Below are 16,113 nucleotides of genomic sequence, written 5' to 3'. Positions count from 1 at the left end.
TACCATAATTCTCCATCAAATCCTCAAAGCGACAAAGTATCTTATCAGTGAAGAGATCCCGCCATGTATAGAGGCTCGCCTCCACCCTTTTGCCCACATTATACATTGAGCGGGGAGTTGCACAGCAAGGTAATGCCTGGTTAGAATTCAGGTGTGTAGGAGACCTGTCTGTTGCTTAAAATTGCGTAGGTACCCCAGAATGCCTTAGCAACCCTCATGAGAATGCTTCCTACAGACACAACACCCTACTCCGGACGGGGAGTGGCCAATGACCCCACGGGGTAGTCAGCAATCGAAGCAGCAGCTCAGCCATCCACACTAGGCCTCAACGCAGCAAAGCAAAAGAAAGTTGCCCTCACATCCAGGCACTCCTCTGACTCCTGGAGCTGCTGTGCCCCCGACATCCCCAAGGAGAGGGGAAGAGTACCGCTGCACTGAAGATGCCTCGTCGCACACACCTCCTGAAGCAGTGAAGGCCGTTGCTCGGCCAACCTCGCCAGGTTGCGCCGCTAATCGGGAGCCCCAACCTATTGAGCGGCAGCCAGTAGGCAAGGGCACCACACTTATGATGATGCAGCAATTTATAAAAGTCTGGTTAGGATGTTGTACACTATGCTGAGATAGTGGTGCTCAGTTCAATGGGACCATCCCGGTCACCATCTTGACGATGTCCTTCCTGCGCAACCCACTTTCACAGTAGCATGTTGATGGATCCCAGAAGTTTTTTTGCTGAGTGGTAGTAAGGAAAACTCACCACCAATAGGTGGAGTAGTGCTGGCACAAGGAGTCAGTGAGATGACAGTAAGAAAGTTTTGTTCCAAATTGGAGCGCACTAGAGAAGTACAGGACCAACTGTACAAGCAGCGGTGGCAGGAACTTCTAAGTGAGTGGGGCGTGGCAGGGCGAGGCGGGGGTATGTCGACAGATGACAATAGGTATTATTTATTCATTTAATTATTCTTATTGTGTCGTCTGTTGATTTACCCAACACCACCTCACCCCCACACCCCACCGCGTTTACCTGTGCCGGCCGCCGCTGAGGACAAGGAACACTACAGCAACTGGCACAGAACGCGGTCAAGGCTTCTGAAACCAGCTAGCAAAATCCTAAAATTGGAACATGTGAATAGGGCTAAGGACATAATGAACATAATAGTAAAAAGCACACAGGTCACAAATACCACAGTCAGGAAGTCATTTAGCTTCACGTGCTAAATTGGGTGGTAAAACACTGATGCTAGTTTTTTTTTTTAGCGTACGATGTTACGTGGACATTCGCTGTTTTGCAAGGGAAAATGACCAATAATGGGTCTCTCCTGTGACATGGTTTTATTTAAGTGTGGTTGATGAATTTCACTCTGCTGGCCGAGTTTTGCCTACTCCGTATTATGCTTGTAATGCAGAGTTCTGGCAAAAGTCCACCCCTGCCGCATGGCAGGGTTTTTTCTTGTGCGCGGCTTGCCAGTGTTAAGTTGATGAGCGAGAATTGGCATTCCCTAGAATTTCAGGTGCTAGGATGGCACCCAGAGAGATTTTCTCAATGCAGGTGGTTGTGGGTCACTCGAGTAGAAAATCTACTAGAGTGGCAGCAAAGAAGCAGCGCCCTCTGGCGCGCCGTATGGTGCCGTTCGCGTTGATTTTGCATCGCAGAGCATGCTCCAGGTGCTAAAAAACTGTGTGACGTGCCGATTCCACCCGCCGCGGAACGCCACGGAATCTCGCGAAATTCTTTTGTAACTCTTCAGAATTCCACGGAGTGACCCTCCACGAGTTCTGCCAAGCCCTAGTTTTTTTTTTTGCCTCATCACAGTAAACATCACAGTAAACAGTAGGCAGTTTGACCTCAAAATCTATGCATACATTAAAATGTGTGAAAAGGAAGTTTCCGTCTATATTTTAGGGGTCAAGCCAGATGATTTTGTCAATTTCATGATGTGCAAATCTGGTAAAAGATAGTCAAACTACAAAAAAAAGAGAGAGAAAGAAAGAGGGCGTGCAAAACTACAGGAATGCTCGTGCTCTGGGATGTGAGCGCACTGCTCTGCCGCCGATCTCCACCTCAAAGACCCCATGAATACCAATCCCAGAGGTGAGAAAGCTCTGAGTAGGACGGCCACAGGAAGGGCGTTTCCTCCGTGCTAAGATCAGCCCTGCATTACAAAGGGAGTAACATTTCCCTACAGCCTGAAATCTTGGCCATCCTGAAAGATACGTCGTCTGGTTGAGGGAACACGGGTCTGGCGAGGCTCTTTCTTTCTTCCCTTGAAGTTGGGAAACTGTTCTTAACAAAAAGAGACGTTGTGTAATTTCTCCCACGTGCCACCCATAATTCTTTAGTATTTTGCAAAAAGTTGCACACGAACCCCCAGGCAGAGCTGTACAGGGGCAGGTACATGGGCAGCTGGAAGAGTCATATCGACCGCAAGAATCAATATATCCAGGTAATCTTTGCTTGGAGTGGCGCAATACTATTGAGTAGGGTTTTTTAACAAACACAAAAACTCTTGCAGCCGCTGCCAGCCTGCCAAGAAACAAGTCAAGAGCAAATGGAGGAAACAGGAGGAAAAATGTCAGTCTGTACTTATTGAGGTATGTAAGCAAACAATGTATACAAACAGGCCTGTGTTCTGTCACTTAGCAACGTGGAGGCAGCACTGTGACAACAATGCACCTTTGGAACCCGGCTCCCTTCGCAGAGTTCTGGTCAGTCGCGAGACAGGGGCCTGAAGAGACATCCTCCTCTGGGGTTTCAAGGCCATGGAGAGCTCCATCGCTGGATCCTGGGTAAGAATCTCTGCTCACAGCTGGGCCCCATGACTGTGTCCACCTGGTGATTCTCTTTGAATGTGTCTGTGGTTACAATGAGGTCTTTGACAACTATCTGTCTTTCAAACTCCTGAGAGTGCACTCAACAACTAATCAGTACTTCCATAATGCACCAGTTTGTCTCAAATGTTTTTTTGGGGGAAAGCTAGAGTTTCAGGGACTATCAGACAGATTTGTTTCGCCACCAGCAGGATGGGAAAATCGTAAAATAACCATAGGATTACCTTCTTTGATAGAAGAAATCAGCCCCTTGCAGCAGCCTAACATGATAGGGGCCGATTCACAGAACTAATCTGAGATAAAATCCTAAACCTACTACTTTTGGTATTCACAGAAGGCATTTAGTACTTGGTAGTAAAGTTAGGACTCCTAACTTTACTACTACTAAATGCCTTCTGTGAATACCAAAAGTAGTAGGTTTAGGATTTTATCTCAGATTAGTTCTGTGAATCGGTCCCATAGTGAATAATTTATATGGTATTAAAGGATAATGTAACACCTTGTTTCCTGAACCATTAACGCACTTTTACTCTTTTGCTTACAATTGAACACACAGGCATGAGGTTTGACATGCAGTGTGAAGTGCAATCATGTCCTACTTTTTAAAAAGTTTAATCCTAGCGCCTAACACTCTGTGTGCCTTGTCACACCCACAATGAGAGAGTGGAGCCCACATACACATTCTGAAACACTGTATGCTGAGGTGTTGGAAAACATTGACCCTACTTTAGAAATGGATTGTTACCTAATGGGCTCATATGATAAATGTGGATGACTTCGAGTGTCATCGGGAAATCACCTTTACAGTTCTGGACTTTTTTTCTACAACAGTTAATAGTATTGTATTGTAATTGCATTTATATAACGCTTACTACCCCTGACGAAGGTTTGAAATGCTTTTTCAGTGGGTAGCACGCTACACCAGAACCCATAAAGGATTAGTGTTGAATTAGTATAGTGAAATATGAAAGTAATTTGAGTAGTGGATAGGTTAGTTAGTTATTTGGATTCAGAAGGATAGTGGAGGGATAGAAGAGGGGAAAAGGTTTGCATTTATATAGCGCTTGTTACCCCTGATGGGGTGTTAAAGCACTTTTTTGGCCAGTAGCACGCTACTACAGAACTCATAAAGGATTAGCTTTGAGTTAATATAGTGAAATATGAAAGTAATTTGAGTGGTGGATATGTAATTCACTTATTTGGATAGAGAAGGGTAGCGGAGGAATAGAAGAGGGAAAAAGGTTTTAATGCTATCAAATGTGTTGGTTCAACGTAAACAAACTAATTCTAGAACTCCCAGAACACGTTACGTTATGAAATTAAAGCAGAGTACTATGTACAGCGGCAACCTTCTAACGCTAGACTAAGCTTCAGAGATGTTAGCAAGTGACTTCTATGGTTTATGAACTTATCAACCTTGTGTAATTGAGTTTCTAGGTCATTGGGTGTAAGGTGAGGGAAGAGGCAAAGCACAGAATTGAAAATATTAAACTGTATTTCTGTGTGGAAGGGGTATTTCGTAATACTCTAACCAATTAGATTTAATTAATGTAATGTTTGATATATGTAGCTCTCACTTCCGAGTGCTATTCAGAGAAAAATCTTTCATCCTCAACACACAGAAAAACAATTGCGATAATACCCCACACAATAACCGGGTCAACATTATTAACATTGACAGAGAAGGCTTCATGAATGAGATGGGATTCCAGGAAAGCTCAAAAGTTTTTTAGGGAAGGTGCTGATGGTGGGAATTAGGGGCAAGGAGAGAAGAGAATTTAAATTTGGGAGGGGAGGGACCAGACAAAACTGGTAAATGGAATGCAGAGAAAGTGAGGGCATGTAAAACTGTAATAAATGTGGATGAAGCAGTCGATTCAGGTAAGTGAGTTTATTCTTTTCAAAGATAACTCCACCCGTCATGGACGTCTGGTCTCCGTGAAGCCGGTGGTTACAATGGCAAACGGAAAGACTCAGCCGTCCATGCGCGAGGGAAGTAATTCAAAACACAACAGGGGATACACGGCCGTGGCACGTGTATACATATTCTTAAAAGTAAACACACACTAGACTCAGGCTTTGGCTCGTGAGATGGACGGAGATCGAACCCACGAGCCAAACCCACGAGAAGACGGCAACGCGAGCGGAGCCCGCCATTACACCACCTTCCCCCTTACAACAGTCAATAAAAATGGAAAGAGAAAACAAATGAAATAAACTGGATCTAAACACAGGTAACACAAATGTCTAAAATTTAATGAACTCGTTATATCTCTCAGGAGCCCTAATGTGTCTGCCGAAAGAAGAAACTTTTGTGTGAGTAGGGACATCCTGGCTAACAACAACGTTTGGAGGATCCAGAGAAACCTCCCCTGAAGACTGCTCCGAAGACTGAAGGGCTTGTGGAAGGGAATGGTTAGGAACACCAGAAACAGAAGGGGCATTCATCCAAAAACTCCAATCCAAATTACCGGAGTTACCATTATGCTTCCTTCCTTTGATAATCTCTGCTTGGTGATCAGAGACTTTCACAAGCTGGCGTTTGTTCCACCAACCCTTTTTCCCCAGAAAGGCTGCTCCCTTACTCACTTTAATTACCTGGATGGGTGCAAAAAATTTTGAGCGTCCTTTAACTACCCTACCTGGATTCTTGATTAAAACCCAATCACCAACCAGCAGGTCCACCAATTTACCATCTGAAGTACCATCAAACTGTAATTTCATTTGGCTCTGTTTTTCTAGAACAGATTTCCTAACAGAATCCAAATCGATAGTTCTACCAGCGGGGTCCTGATGTAACCAGGAAGGGAATAGAACAGAACGATTCTCTCTACCTCTCAGTAAGGAAAACGGGGAGACCCCAGTCACGCAATGAGGGGATGTATTATAGTGCCATATTTTTTGTTTTACAAATTCGACCACATTATAACCACAAGAAATCGCCGTCTGAACACCCTCTTTGATCACTTTATTCCCCCTCTCGACAAGACCATTCGAAGCTGGAGAATAAAGGGAGACTTTGAGTTGTTTGATGTCTAATTGTTTCAAAAACTTGGACATTTTATCCGAAACAAAATGAGTTCCGTTATCAGTGACAATGAACTTGGGGGAACCCTCTGAATCAAACACCCTCTTGAGAAAAGTTATTGTGGAATCTGAATCAGGAGTCTTAACAAAATCAAAGTACATCCACTTTGAGAAATAGTCCACCAAAAGAATGATGTACTTATTCTCCTGCTGAAGAATGGAATATGGCCCCGAAAAGTCTACCCCAACTTTCTCCCAGGGAGAGTTAGGGAAATCCGTGGGATGTAGGGGAACTTTCAGTGTGCGCCAATGTTTATCGGATAATAAACACTCCGGGCACGAGTCAATCAAATTTTTAACTTGGACATCAATTGAGGGCCACCAATAGCGCTGCTTAATGCGCATAGAGGTTTTAGTTGTCCCCAGATGCCCTTGATGTGCCTTATTAATAATAGACTCCCTCAGTTTAAAAGGAGGGACAAATTTCTCACCTCTTCGTACTATGCCGTTCTCAACAGACAGTTCCTCAGAAATTTGGGCAAAACTACGTAGATCGCCATTCAGACTTCTTGGTTCAGGCCAACACCGTGTGGTAAACTCTATCACTTTTAACAACACATTGTCTAAAGCAGTGGCTTCCTTCCAATCGCCCTCAGAAATCACATCACTAACTTCATCCACTGCATCCACAAAGGTAACACATTCGACGTCCTCTACAAGAAAATCCTCCTCATCGTCCTTCTCCATAGCCATTCTAGATAGGCAATCAGCCCGAAAATTCTTGCCACCAACAATATGCTTAACAGAAAAATTGAACTCTTGTAATTTCGAGACTAATCTCATCAGTCTAGCTGACATGGACGTTGAACTGGATTTATCAAAGATGTAAATTAGTGGCTTGTGATCAGTGACCAACTCAAATCTTCTACCCCAAATGTACATTTTAAACTTGTGGACCGCCCAAGCACAAGCTAGAGCTTCCCTTTCGATAGTGCTGTACCTCTGTTCGAACTCTTTGAGTGCTCTAGATGCAAACGCCACAGTTTGTTCCTGACCATTCACCTTTTGTGTAAGAACTGCCCCTAGACCAGAAATACTCGCATCCACAGTGATAACTGAGGTGGCATCTTCTCTGAAGGCATGTATGGCTTTAGCAGAAACAATCATCTTCTTGATCTCACAAAAAACCTTGTCTAAGTCTTGCATCCAAACGAAACGAGACCCTTTCCTCAAAAGCTTTCTCAAAGGTTCCACTATTTGGGAATACGACTGGACAAACCTTGCATAATATTCTGCAAGTCCTAGGAAGGATCGTAAAGCATCCTTATCAGGAGGAGGTTTTGCGTCTTCAATGGCTCTAATGACTGAAAACTTGGGAGTGATACCTTGGTCCGATACTGTATGCCCTAGATAATCAATCTTGTTAACTGCAAACTTGCATTTGTCTGCGCGAACAGTCATGTTCCTAGACATTAAAATTGAAAGCACATTTCTAAGAATAACGTCGTGTTCGTTTAATGATTTGGCAAAAATCAGGATGTCATCAAGGTATGCCTGCACACCCGCTATGCCTTGAAACATCACATCCATCAGCTTCTGGAAAACGCTTCCAGCAGACGCTAACCCAAAAGGGAGGCGAAGGAATTTGAAAGCTCCGAAAGGAGTAATAAAAGAGGTAAGTTCTTGGGATTCCTTCGCTAAAGACACCTGATGGTACGCTGACCTCAGATCGATCAAAGAGAACCATTTAGCGTCGCCTATGTTAGCCAGAAGCTCGTGGATTCTCGGTAGCGGGTGACAGTCAACAATAATGTTCTTATTTAATGAGCGTAAGTCCGCACATAATCTAATTTCCCCAGTCTTTTTGCGTGCGACTACAATTGGTGCGACCCATTGTGAAGAATTGATGGGGGAAATGATACCTTGTTTACACAAATCATCCAACATTATTTTTAATTCAGATCTGACACTCAGTGGGACAGCTCTAACTTTATGACTAACTGGTTGTGCCCCGGGTATCAGTCTAATCTTATGCTCAAATCCTTTGACACTCCCTACCATTTCCATGAATACTGGTTTAAATTCTGCCAAAATTTCTTGAACCTTTGCGTTATGATCATCAATTACAGCAACAGGTAAATCAGTTTTAAAGGTAGGTAACTTCCCAACTTTAATGGGGTTCTCATCACCTGGAACTAAATAAAGACCCATCAAGGCTAAGTCTTTCCAGCCCACGATGTCTTTGCCTTTTTCTGCTACATAAATTTTAGTGACGGTCTCCCTCCCCAAGCATTGGACTAATCCTTCAAAATACCCTAGCATGTTAATATTCTTCTCCCCAAATGCTAGGGGATTAACATCAGATTCAATCAGTTCGACTCTTTTGTCCCATTTTTCGTAAAAAGTTGAATCTCTAAGGATAGTGTATGGGGAGCCTGAATCCGCCATGACTTGAAGGTGTACATTATCAATAATAGCTGCACATAGTGGACCCTTAATAGAATCAATGTCACCATTAGCATCAAGAGTTACAATAATGTTCTTAAAAGATTCAGTGCATGCATCGAAGTCCACCATATTAACATTCGGAGGTTTCTTCGCGAATCTGCAAACCCCCTGAAAATGTCCAATTTTTTTACAAATAGAACACCGCTTCTTGAGAGCAGGGCAATTTGGGGCGTTCCCAATGTGATCCTTTGAACCGCACCTATAACAAAAGTAAGTTTTTTTTCTTTGGTTAAATTTATTGGGTTGAACTCTGCCTTTATTAGCAATGGCACAGAGAGTTTCTCCTTCATCAGAGTCATAGCAGTCTATAGCATTAACACCCTGTTTAGGTTGGTCCATAACAACTTTGCTGGTTAATGTAGAACGTTCAATGCTAAGAGCAAGGTCTATGACTTCACTTAAAGATGGGTTCTTGCACCCCAGAATTCTCTGTTTAATCTTCCTTGATGCGCAATTAAAAACGAACTGGTCTCTAATAAATTTATCAGGAGAAGGTTCGAAATTGCAAGTGATTGCTAAAACTCTGAGTGCAGCGATGTACTCTTCCACTTTCTCGTCCTCTTTTTGTTTCCTGGCATAGAAGTTGTGCCTCTCTAACATAATGTTAGGTTCGTCACAAAATTGTTTTTTGACCTTGCAATGGCTTCAATGTAAACGTTCCAAAGATTATCCCCACTTTCATCTTGTGCAATAGGTGGTGCTATGGGAACAATACTCTTAAAAATTCGTTGACCAGCTTGTCCTAAACAACCAAAAAGGATAGCAAATTTTCTTTTGTCAGAATAATCAGTGGCATCAATAGCAATTAAATGATTCTCGAACAACCCGAACCACTCAGACCAAATTATGTCTGGAGTGCCTGGTTTGTTCAAGAAAGGTGGAGGTTGAGTAATCTGATGCCACTGGTTATTAGCCATGTTCAATAACAGTGCAGAAATATGAATGAGGTTTATAAATCTAAAATCACAATAACCTTAACACTAACAAGATGTCAGTTTTAGCATGAGCATATGCGATTTTTAAGATGTGGAAATGCTGTTTAAATAACGAGATAAATGTTTCAAAAACGTCTATAACGTTGTAAATATGCAAATTCAAAAATGAAAAGCGTGCGTATCGCTGCAAAGATACGCTGTGCACAACCTTGACTATCCTGTGATTATCTGTTGAAAGCGTGCGTGCCGCTGGAGTAACACGCAATAGTTAAATGACTATTTAACAACGTGCGCATCGTTGGAAATGACACGCAATACAAAGATTTAAATCAAACAATAACGTGCGCGTCGTTGATGAAAATACGCGAAGGATAATTGCTTAAATAAATATCAAAATCGTTGTATGTCGAAAGCGTGCGTGTCGCTGAAGTGACACGCAATGTTTTCGATCACAACGTGCGTATCGTTGAAGCTGCGCTCATTAAATAAACACTTTCAATCAACACAGTACCTTGTCGTGTCTTCAGTCTTCACCGATACCTCAATAAAGTTGTTGTTTAAAGGAACATCCAATGAGGCTGATCGAGAAGAAAGGTGATTGTAACCGCCCAATAGGAGTCGCTGAAAGACGAAATTTGGAAAGGCAACTCCGTTGATTGGAAAAGCGGTAGTTTCATCCGACCAATGACATCACACGAAATTGACGAAGTGCTGAATCCGGGAAAAAGGTCAGCGTGGGTGGGGTGGAGTCTCCCGATCGTCGCCAAAATATGTAATAAATGTGGATGAAGCAGTCGATTCAGGTAAGTGAGTTTATTCTTTTCAAAGATAACTCCACCCGTCATGGACGTCTGGTCTCCGTGAAGCCGGTGGTTACAATGGCAAACGGAAAGACTCAGCCGTCCATGCGCGAGGGAAGTAATTCAAAACACAACAGGGGATACACGGCCGTGGCACGTGTATACATATTCTTAAAAGTAAACACACACTAGACTCAGGCTTTGGCTCGTGAGATGGACGGAGATCGAACCCACGAGCCAAACCCACGAGAAGACGGCAACGCGAGCGGAGCCCGCCATTACAAAAACTGTAGGAGGGATGAGAGATGCAAGAAAGGCAAGTCGTGAACAACATTTAAAGACTATACGTAATGAAATTGGAGGCAGAAAGAAAATGAAAGCCAATGGAGAGAAAAGACTTAATTGAGGAAACAAAGTGGTAGAGTTTGGAAAGAAGGCAGAGGGCAGAGCTGAAAATAGATTTGATGAGATAAGTCTATAGTCGGACAGAGCAATGAGTAAAATAGTTATTTTGAAATGTAATAGAATGCCCCTCTCTGATTTCAACTGCACCCCCCTCATTATAGACTCAGCCAAATCTCTCGGAATCACCTTGGAAAAGCAGCTCAACATGAAGAATCATATCAGCAACGTGTGCTAATCACTTGATGAGAACACTTAGAAATATCAAACCATTGCTTCCACTAACTGATTTCAAGCAGGTGCTCCACGCGCTTGTTTTACTGAGGCTGACTAAGGCAGTGCTACGCTCTGTAGCCTTCCGAAATACATCCTGGCTCCACTAAGGGCATCACTGAACGCGGTGGCTAGAGTGATTAGAGGTACCAAACGAAATACACACATATCACCCGTCTGTAGTGGTTGCATGTTTCTTTAATGAGCAATGGAATTATACTATGTAATAGAACTTTGTTGAAGGGTGTTCTGGAATTGGAGAATGTCATGATTGAATTTACTGTTACCTGTATGATCTGCTGCATGCACTTTTATCTCCTGAACTACGAGTCAAATAAATACTTTATACCATTTCCTGGATGTCATATTATTGATGAAGAGGTCTCTACAGATTTGGCAACGAGATGGGCACAACTTGTAATCAACCTCCACTACGATTTCTTCTATTTTGAAAATTCACCGTTTCACCTACGTTTTGATTCTCAACTCTAATTGTGAGTAATTCAAAGAATTGTGAATTTTGAAGCACCCTTGAGACTTTATTTTCCTAATTCGTTTGTGGATAATTACAATGTTGTAGCTCCAACGTTATCGTATTGAACTTCTAAACTCAATTTAAAACCCTCGCGTATATTTCTACAATTAACTATTTTGAAAGAAGAGAGGAGGAAGAACCACAGCATACTTTGATGAAAGCCTCATCGTTTTGGGGAAATATTTCCTGACTTTGCTGTTTCCAGCGTGCGATTCGGTTTATTAGCGTTGTGCATTTTTTTAAAAAAAGCATTTAACGCTTACCGAGTGCCTCGTTCTCAGCCTCGCTCTTCACAGCTTTCATGCGCGCAGCAACGTCACCTTGGACAATTGAATTCTACTCGCGCATACATCCATCGCATCAAAGCGCGCCTACGTTTCTTCAACGTCGGAAGCGTCATCACGCTCTCCACCGCCATCTTGTGGTTACTAGGACAACACGACCACTGAAACGAAGAGCGTTTTCTCCAGTCTTCAAGTGGGTATTCATGACTATCTTTTACTCAATTTTCAAGCGCTTTCTACAGCAATCAAATTGGATAGCACATTTTTCATGAAGCTTATTATTTCTTTTCATTAAGTTTAAAAAGTGCATGCAGCGTGAAATTTATTCTTGAAGTCCATTCTTTTCGTTCTCTTTTTAAATTAAAAGAGAACAATTATATTTCCAGTACTTCTACAAATACTTCATTCTTTTATTTTATTTTTGCATTCTTGAGGACAATTGTGTGTATTTTCAGCTTGTCAGCAAATATTTCTTGACATACTTTTTACGCTTTCAGTAACATTAATCTTGACAATCTTCAAGTTACTGAACGTACAGTTTAATGAACTCGACGCTGACAACTATTTACAAGAATATTCATACAATTTTCTTGGAGTAATATTGTGCACGCTGATGCACACAGCTTTTACTTCTTAATTTGACATTTCTCATAATTACACCAATTAACTACTTGTCTCAATTTCAAATTTGTCCTCTGAAATTGATGCTATTCTTGGCAATACCTCCTATGTTGGAACGTCTCTAACGTGAATCTTAAAGGAACTAAGTACTGGATCTCATCCTCATCTTGGAATTACAACACGTAGAACACACGTCAGCTAGCCGGACAACATCATCTCACATCTCGCCATCCAACGCGATAGCATCATCACGATTAAATCTACAGTTGATGACCATTTTATATAAAAAAAAAAAGAATAAATTCTGCAGATCTTACTTTGAAGGGTTATATGTTCCACTACTCACGTTGTGGAAATATCAAGAAAGGCAGAAGCACTGATGGAAACAAGTCATTTTTACGTGTAACAGAAATTTAGTGAAGCATCAGTTTAATATTGGACCACCGTGTATGTATATATTACTAACCCAATTTGTTTTGCAGGTTGTACTTAAAAGAGTTATATGTTCCACTACTTGCGTTGTGGAAATATCAGGAAAGGCAAAAGCACTGACGGGAACAAGTCATTTTTACTTGCAACAGAAATCTCGTGAAGCATCAGTCTGATATAGGGCCACTTTGTAAGTTGTGTCTGAAAGAAGATTTTTTATGAAGATATAATTAGTATCCCTTTTACATGAAGACATTGTTCAGTTAGTGGTTGCTTTCATTTTTCAACGAATACAAGAATTGTTTGGTATCTTTGGTTTTCCTTTATATGAAAATATTATTCACGAAGTGGTTTGTTCAAATTTAATTGGAACTATTATTCACAGAAGATTTTTTTATGAAGATATAATTAGTATCCCTTTTACATGAAGACATTGTTCAGTTAGTGGTTGCTTTCATTTTTCAACGAATACAAGAATTGTTTGGTATCTTTGGTTTTCCTTTATATGAAAATATTATTCACGAAGTGGTTTGTTCAAATTTAATGGGAACTATTATTCACGTAGTGATTTATTCAAATTTATTTGACAACATTATTCACGAAGTGGTTTGTTAAAATTTATATGAATACATTATTAACTAAGTGTTTTTTTTCGAATTTCAATTGTTGTTTCACGAAGACATCGCGCATGAAATGGTGTTTCAAATAATTGTCTAGATATTGTGTTAGACATCAGTGCGAAGGAGTCATTTCTAATAACTAACCACTTTTCTTTCAGGTATTTGTTTTCTGTAAAACAATCAATAATGTCTCTGACAGCGAATGGATCAAGAACAGTTACTACCAGGAACAAAAATTCAGAATTAGACAGGGTTCCATGGAAAAGTTATGGTGTAGCTGGTGTGTTTGATAGTGTTCCTGGCCTTCCTGAACAAGTTTGGCAGAAAGAATACCATGATGACACAATTTTGCATGCAGTCAAGGACAAAATCGTTAATGGTTGGTCAACCAAAGCTAAGGTTGATCCAAAATTGAGGCCATTTTGGGAGGTGCGAGATGAATTGAGTATGGAAATGGATTTTGTTTGCAGGGGAGGAAGGATTGTACCTCATTCAGGTATTAGAGACAGGATTATGGATATAGGCCATGAAGGGCACCCAGGAATCTCTCGCACCAAGAGAAACATAAAGGTCTTGTATTGGTGGCCTAAGATTGATGTTGATATAAAGAGAAAAGTTTGTGAATGTTTCAATTGTGAAAGTGCAAACAAAACCCAGAAGACTTTAAATCCTCCTTTGGCGTTAGTGAAGAATTGTGAATTTGCTCTATGTTACAAGGATTTAACTTCTGACCGGGTAGTTGGGCATACCAGGAACAGGTCTTTACAGGACAAGTTATGGGTTAACTGTCTTAGAGATACTATTGCCTTTGTTGGAAAGGCAGGATTGTCTAATCCTCGTTCTAAAGCTATGTTATCGCAAGGTAACAAGACGTCAGTAGAAACGGTAGGAAAAGTGGTAGAAGAGGGAACGAGGTATAAGAATCTTGAAACCGATATGTTTGAGGAAGGGAAAACTGGTTTCCATGTTAGAAGAAGATTTAGGAGTAGTGGGAAAGAGGAGTGTAGCAACGTAATGTGTGTTGGAGGTGGTGGTTATTCACATGTGGCTCCCTTTGAAAAATGTCCTGCTAGTTCTACCATGTGCTGGGAGTGCGGAATGAGTGGACATTTTTCGCGAATGTGCAACAGAAAGAACAAAAAAGAGGTGCATGTTCGACATAAGGGTGATTTTTCTGCATCAAGGTGGGACAAAGTGGATTTAGGAGCCTCTAATGTCTCATCATTTAATCCTTTTTGCGATATTTCTTTGAGTGGAATTATATTACGATTGGTGGTAGATTCGAGTTCACCGTTCACTGTGGTGCCGCAAGATTTGTGGAAAAGTCACTTTGTGGACAAAATAGGAGGGTGGTTAGAAACCGATGATGTTATTGCCGAAAGTTTTACAGGAGGAAGAGTTGATATTCTAGGGTTTAGGACCCTTGTGTTTCGTTTTAAGGGAAGGCATGCTATGGGAAAATTGTATGTTGCAAGAAATGGTCCACCGGTATTAGGGTGGAAGGACCTAAAGTTATTGAACATCAGCCGCTGAAAGTTCTCAGAGGTTAGGGTCAAACCTTTGTGGCCACCTTTCTCTTTATCTTCAAATATTCTGGTTATGGGTATTCTGGTTATGGGTATGGATACATTCAGCAATATATCCCTTTGCGGGAAGTTTGGTCCATTTCTCGTTGTTTTGGTTGCTGGAAGCAGCTCACCTAATTATAATACTAAATAGGGGAAATTTTATCCTGATCTTCAGCTAGAATAAACAAGATGTCTACAAGTCCACAAGATTTCGTTTATAATATACAGTGTGTTCCTGGCTTATTAGTAGGCATTCTTTGCCGCTTTAGGGAATTATCCAGGACCCAAAGCATATGTAGTGTATTGATGCAGTATTTTAAGATACTATGCCTGTTTAAACTTATATGCAGATATTATATGTTGTGTACAGTTTCTAGCAAATTTTCTGGGGTGGTATTAAAAGAAGATGACGAAGAGATATATTCTCTGGGGTTAAAATGTTGAACTTAGTCCCAAAATTAGAGTGTTCCAGAAATCTTTTGGACCGATAGAGGTATTAAAACATATTGATATGAGCATAGTTTGACAAGTAAGTGTGTTTAAAAAAAAAATGGAATCCACTGTTACTTTCGTATTAGGCTGCCATAACAGTGGTGTCCCAATTTGAAGCAGATTTGTTGTAGAATTTTGCAACTAGTTCAGGTAGAATTCATTGCTTTACACTACCCCTGGAAGAAGTATTAAAAATGTATATATTCATAGCAGACATGGTACTAAAGCCTAAGCATCGCAAAAGTTATGGTGAACACTTTTCTTAGCTTAGTTGTATAACCAGAGGCTAATTTTGATTCAGAAGACGTGGTAGATAGTGGTAGAGAGTTATAATAATTAATTGTTTTTTGTTTTCAAATTTTAAGGAAGGGGATGTGCAGGGTGTAGCAATTAGTCTGGTCCATCTATCTCTTCTTTTAGTTCCACGCATGTTTTAGAAATCCATGCAGATCAAATTACCCAGGTTCCTTCTGCAGATGAGATACGCTATGCTAGAGTGACAAACTCAAGCAGTTCAGCGTTTGTAAATATTTATTTATTTGTTTATGTTTTGTTTTATAAAGAAGGGGGATGTGTAGTGGTTGCATGTTTCTTTAATGAGCAATGGAATTATACTATGTAATAGAACTTTGTTGAAGGGTGTTCTGGAATTGGAGAATGTCATGATTGAATTTACTGTTACCTGTATGATCTGCTGCATGCACTTTTATCTCCTGAACTACGAGTCAAATAAATACTTTATACCATTTCCTGGATGTCATATTATTGATGAAGAGGTCTCTACACCGTCCTA

The 16,113-nt window shown here is 41.0% G+C and overlaps 1 protein-coding gene across 1 annotated transcript in view; it reads left to right on the top strand.

Annotated features, from left to right (window-relative positions):
- The first annotated feature begins 2,660 nt into the window (after window positions 1–2,660).
- The window catches only part of CIMIP7 (ciliary microtubule inner protein 7), a 246,714-nt gene continuing 233,261 nt past the window's right edge, over window positions 2,661–16,113 (top strand). Inside the window, exon 1 of the mRNA XM_086936885.1 lies at window positions 2,661–2,784. Within this exon, the coding sequence (XP_086793011.1) occupies window positions 2,758–2,784 (27 nt within the window). The 5' untranslated portion in view covers window positions 2,661–2,757. The remainder of the gene's footprint in view (window positions 2,785–16,113) is intronic.

Source organism: Lissotriton vulgaris, chromosome 9, assembly GCF_964263255.1.
Source record: "Lissotriton vulgaris chromosome 9, aLisVul1.2, whole genome shotgun sequence".
Lineage (NCBI taxonomy): Eukaryota > Metazoa > Chordata > Amphibia > Caudata > Salamandridae > Lissotriton > Lissotriton vulgaris.
This window is presented reverse-complemented; position numbering and strand designations above follow the sequence as displayed.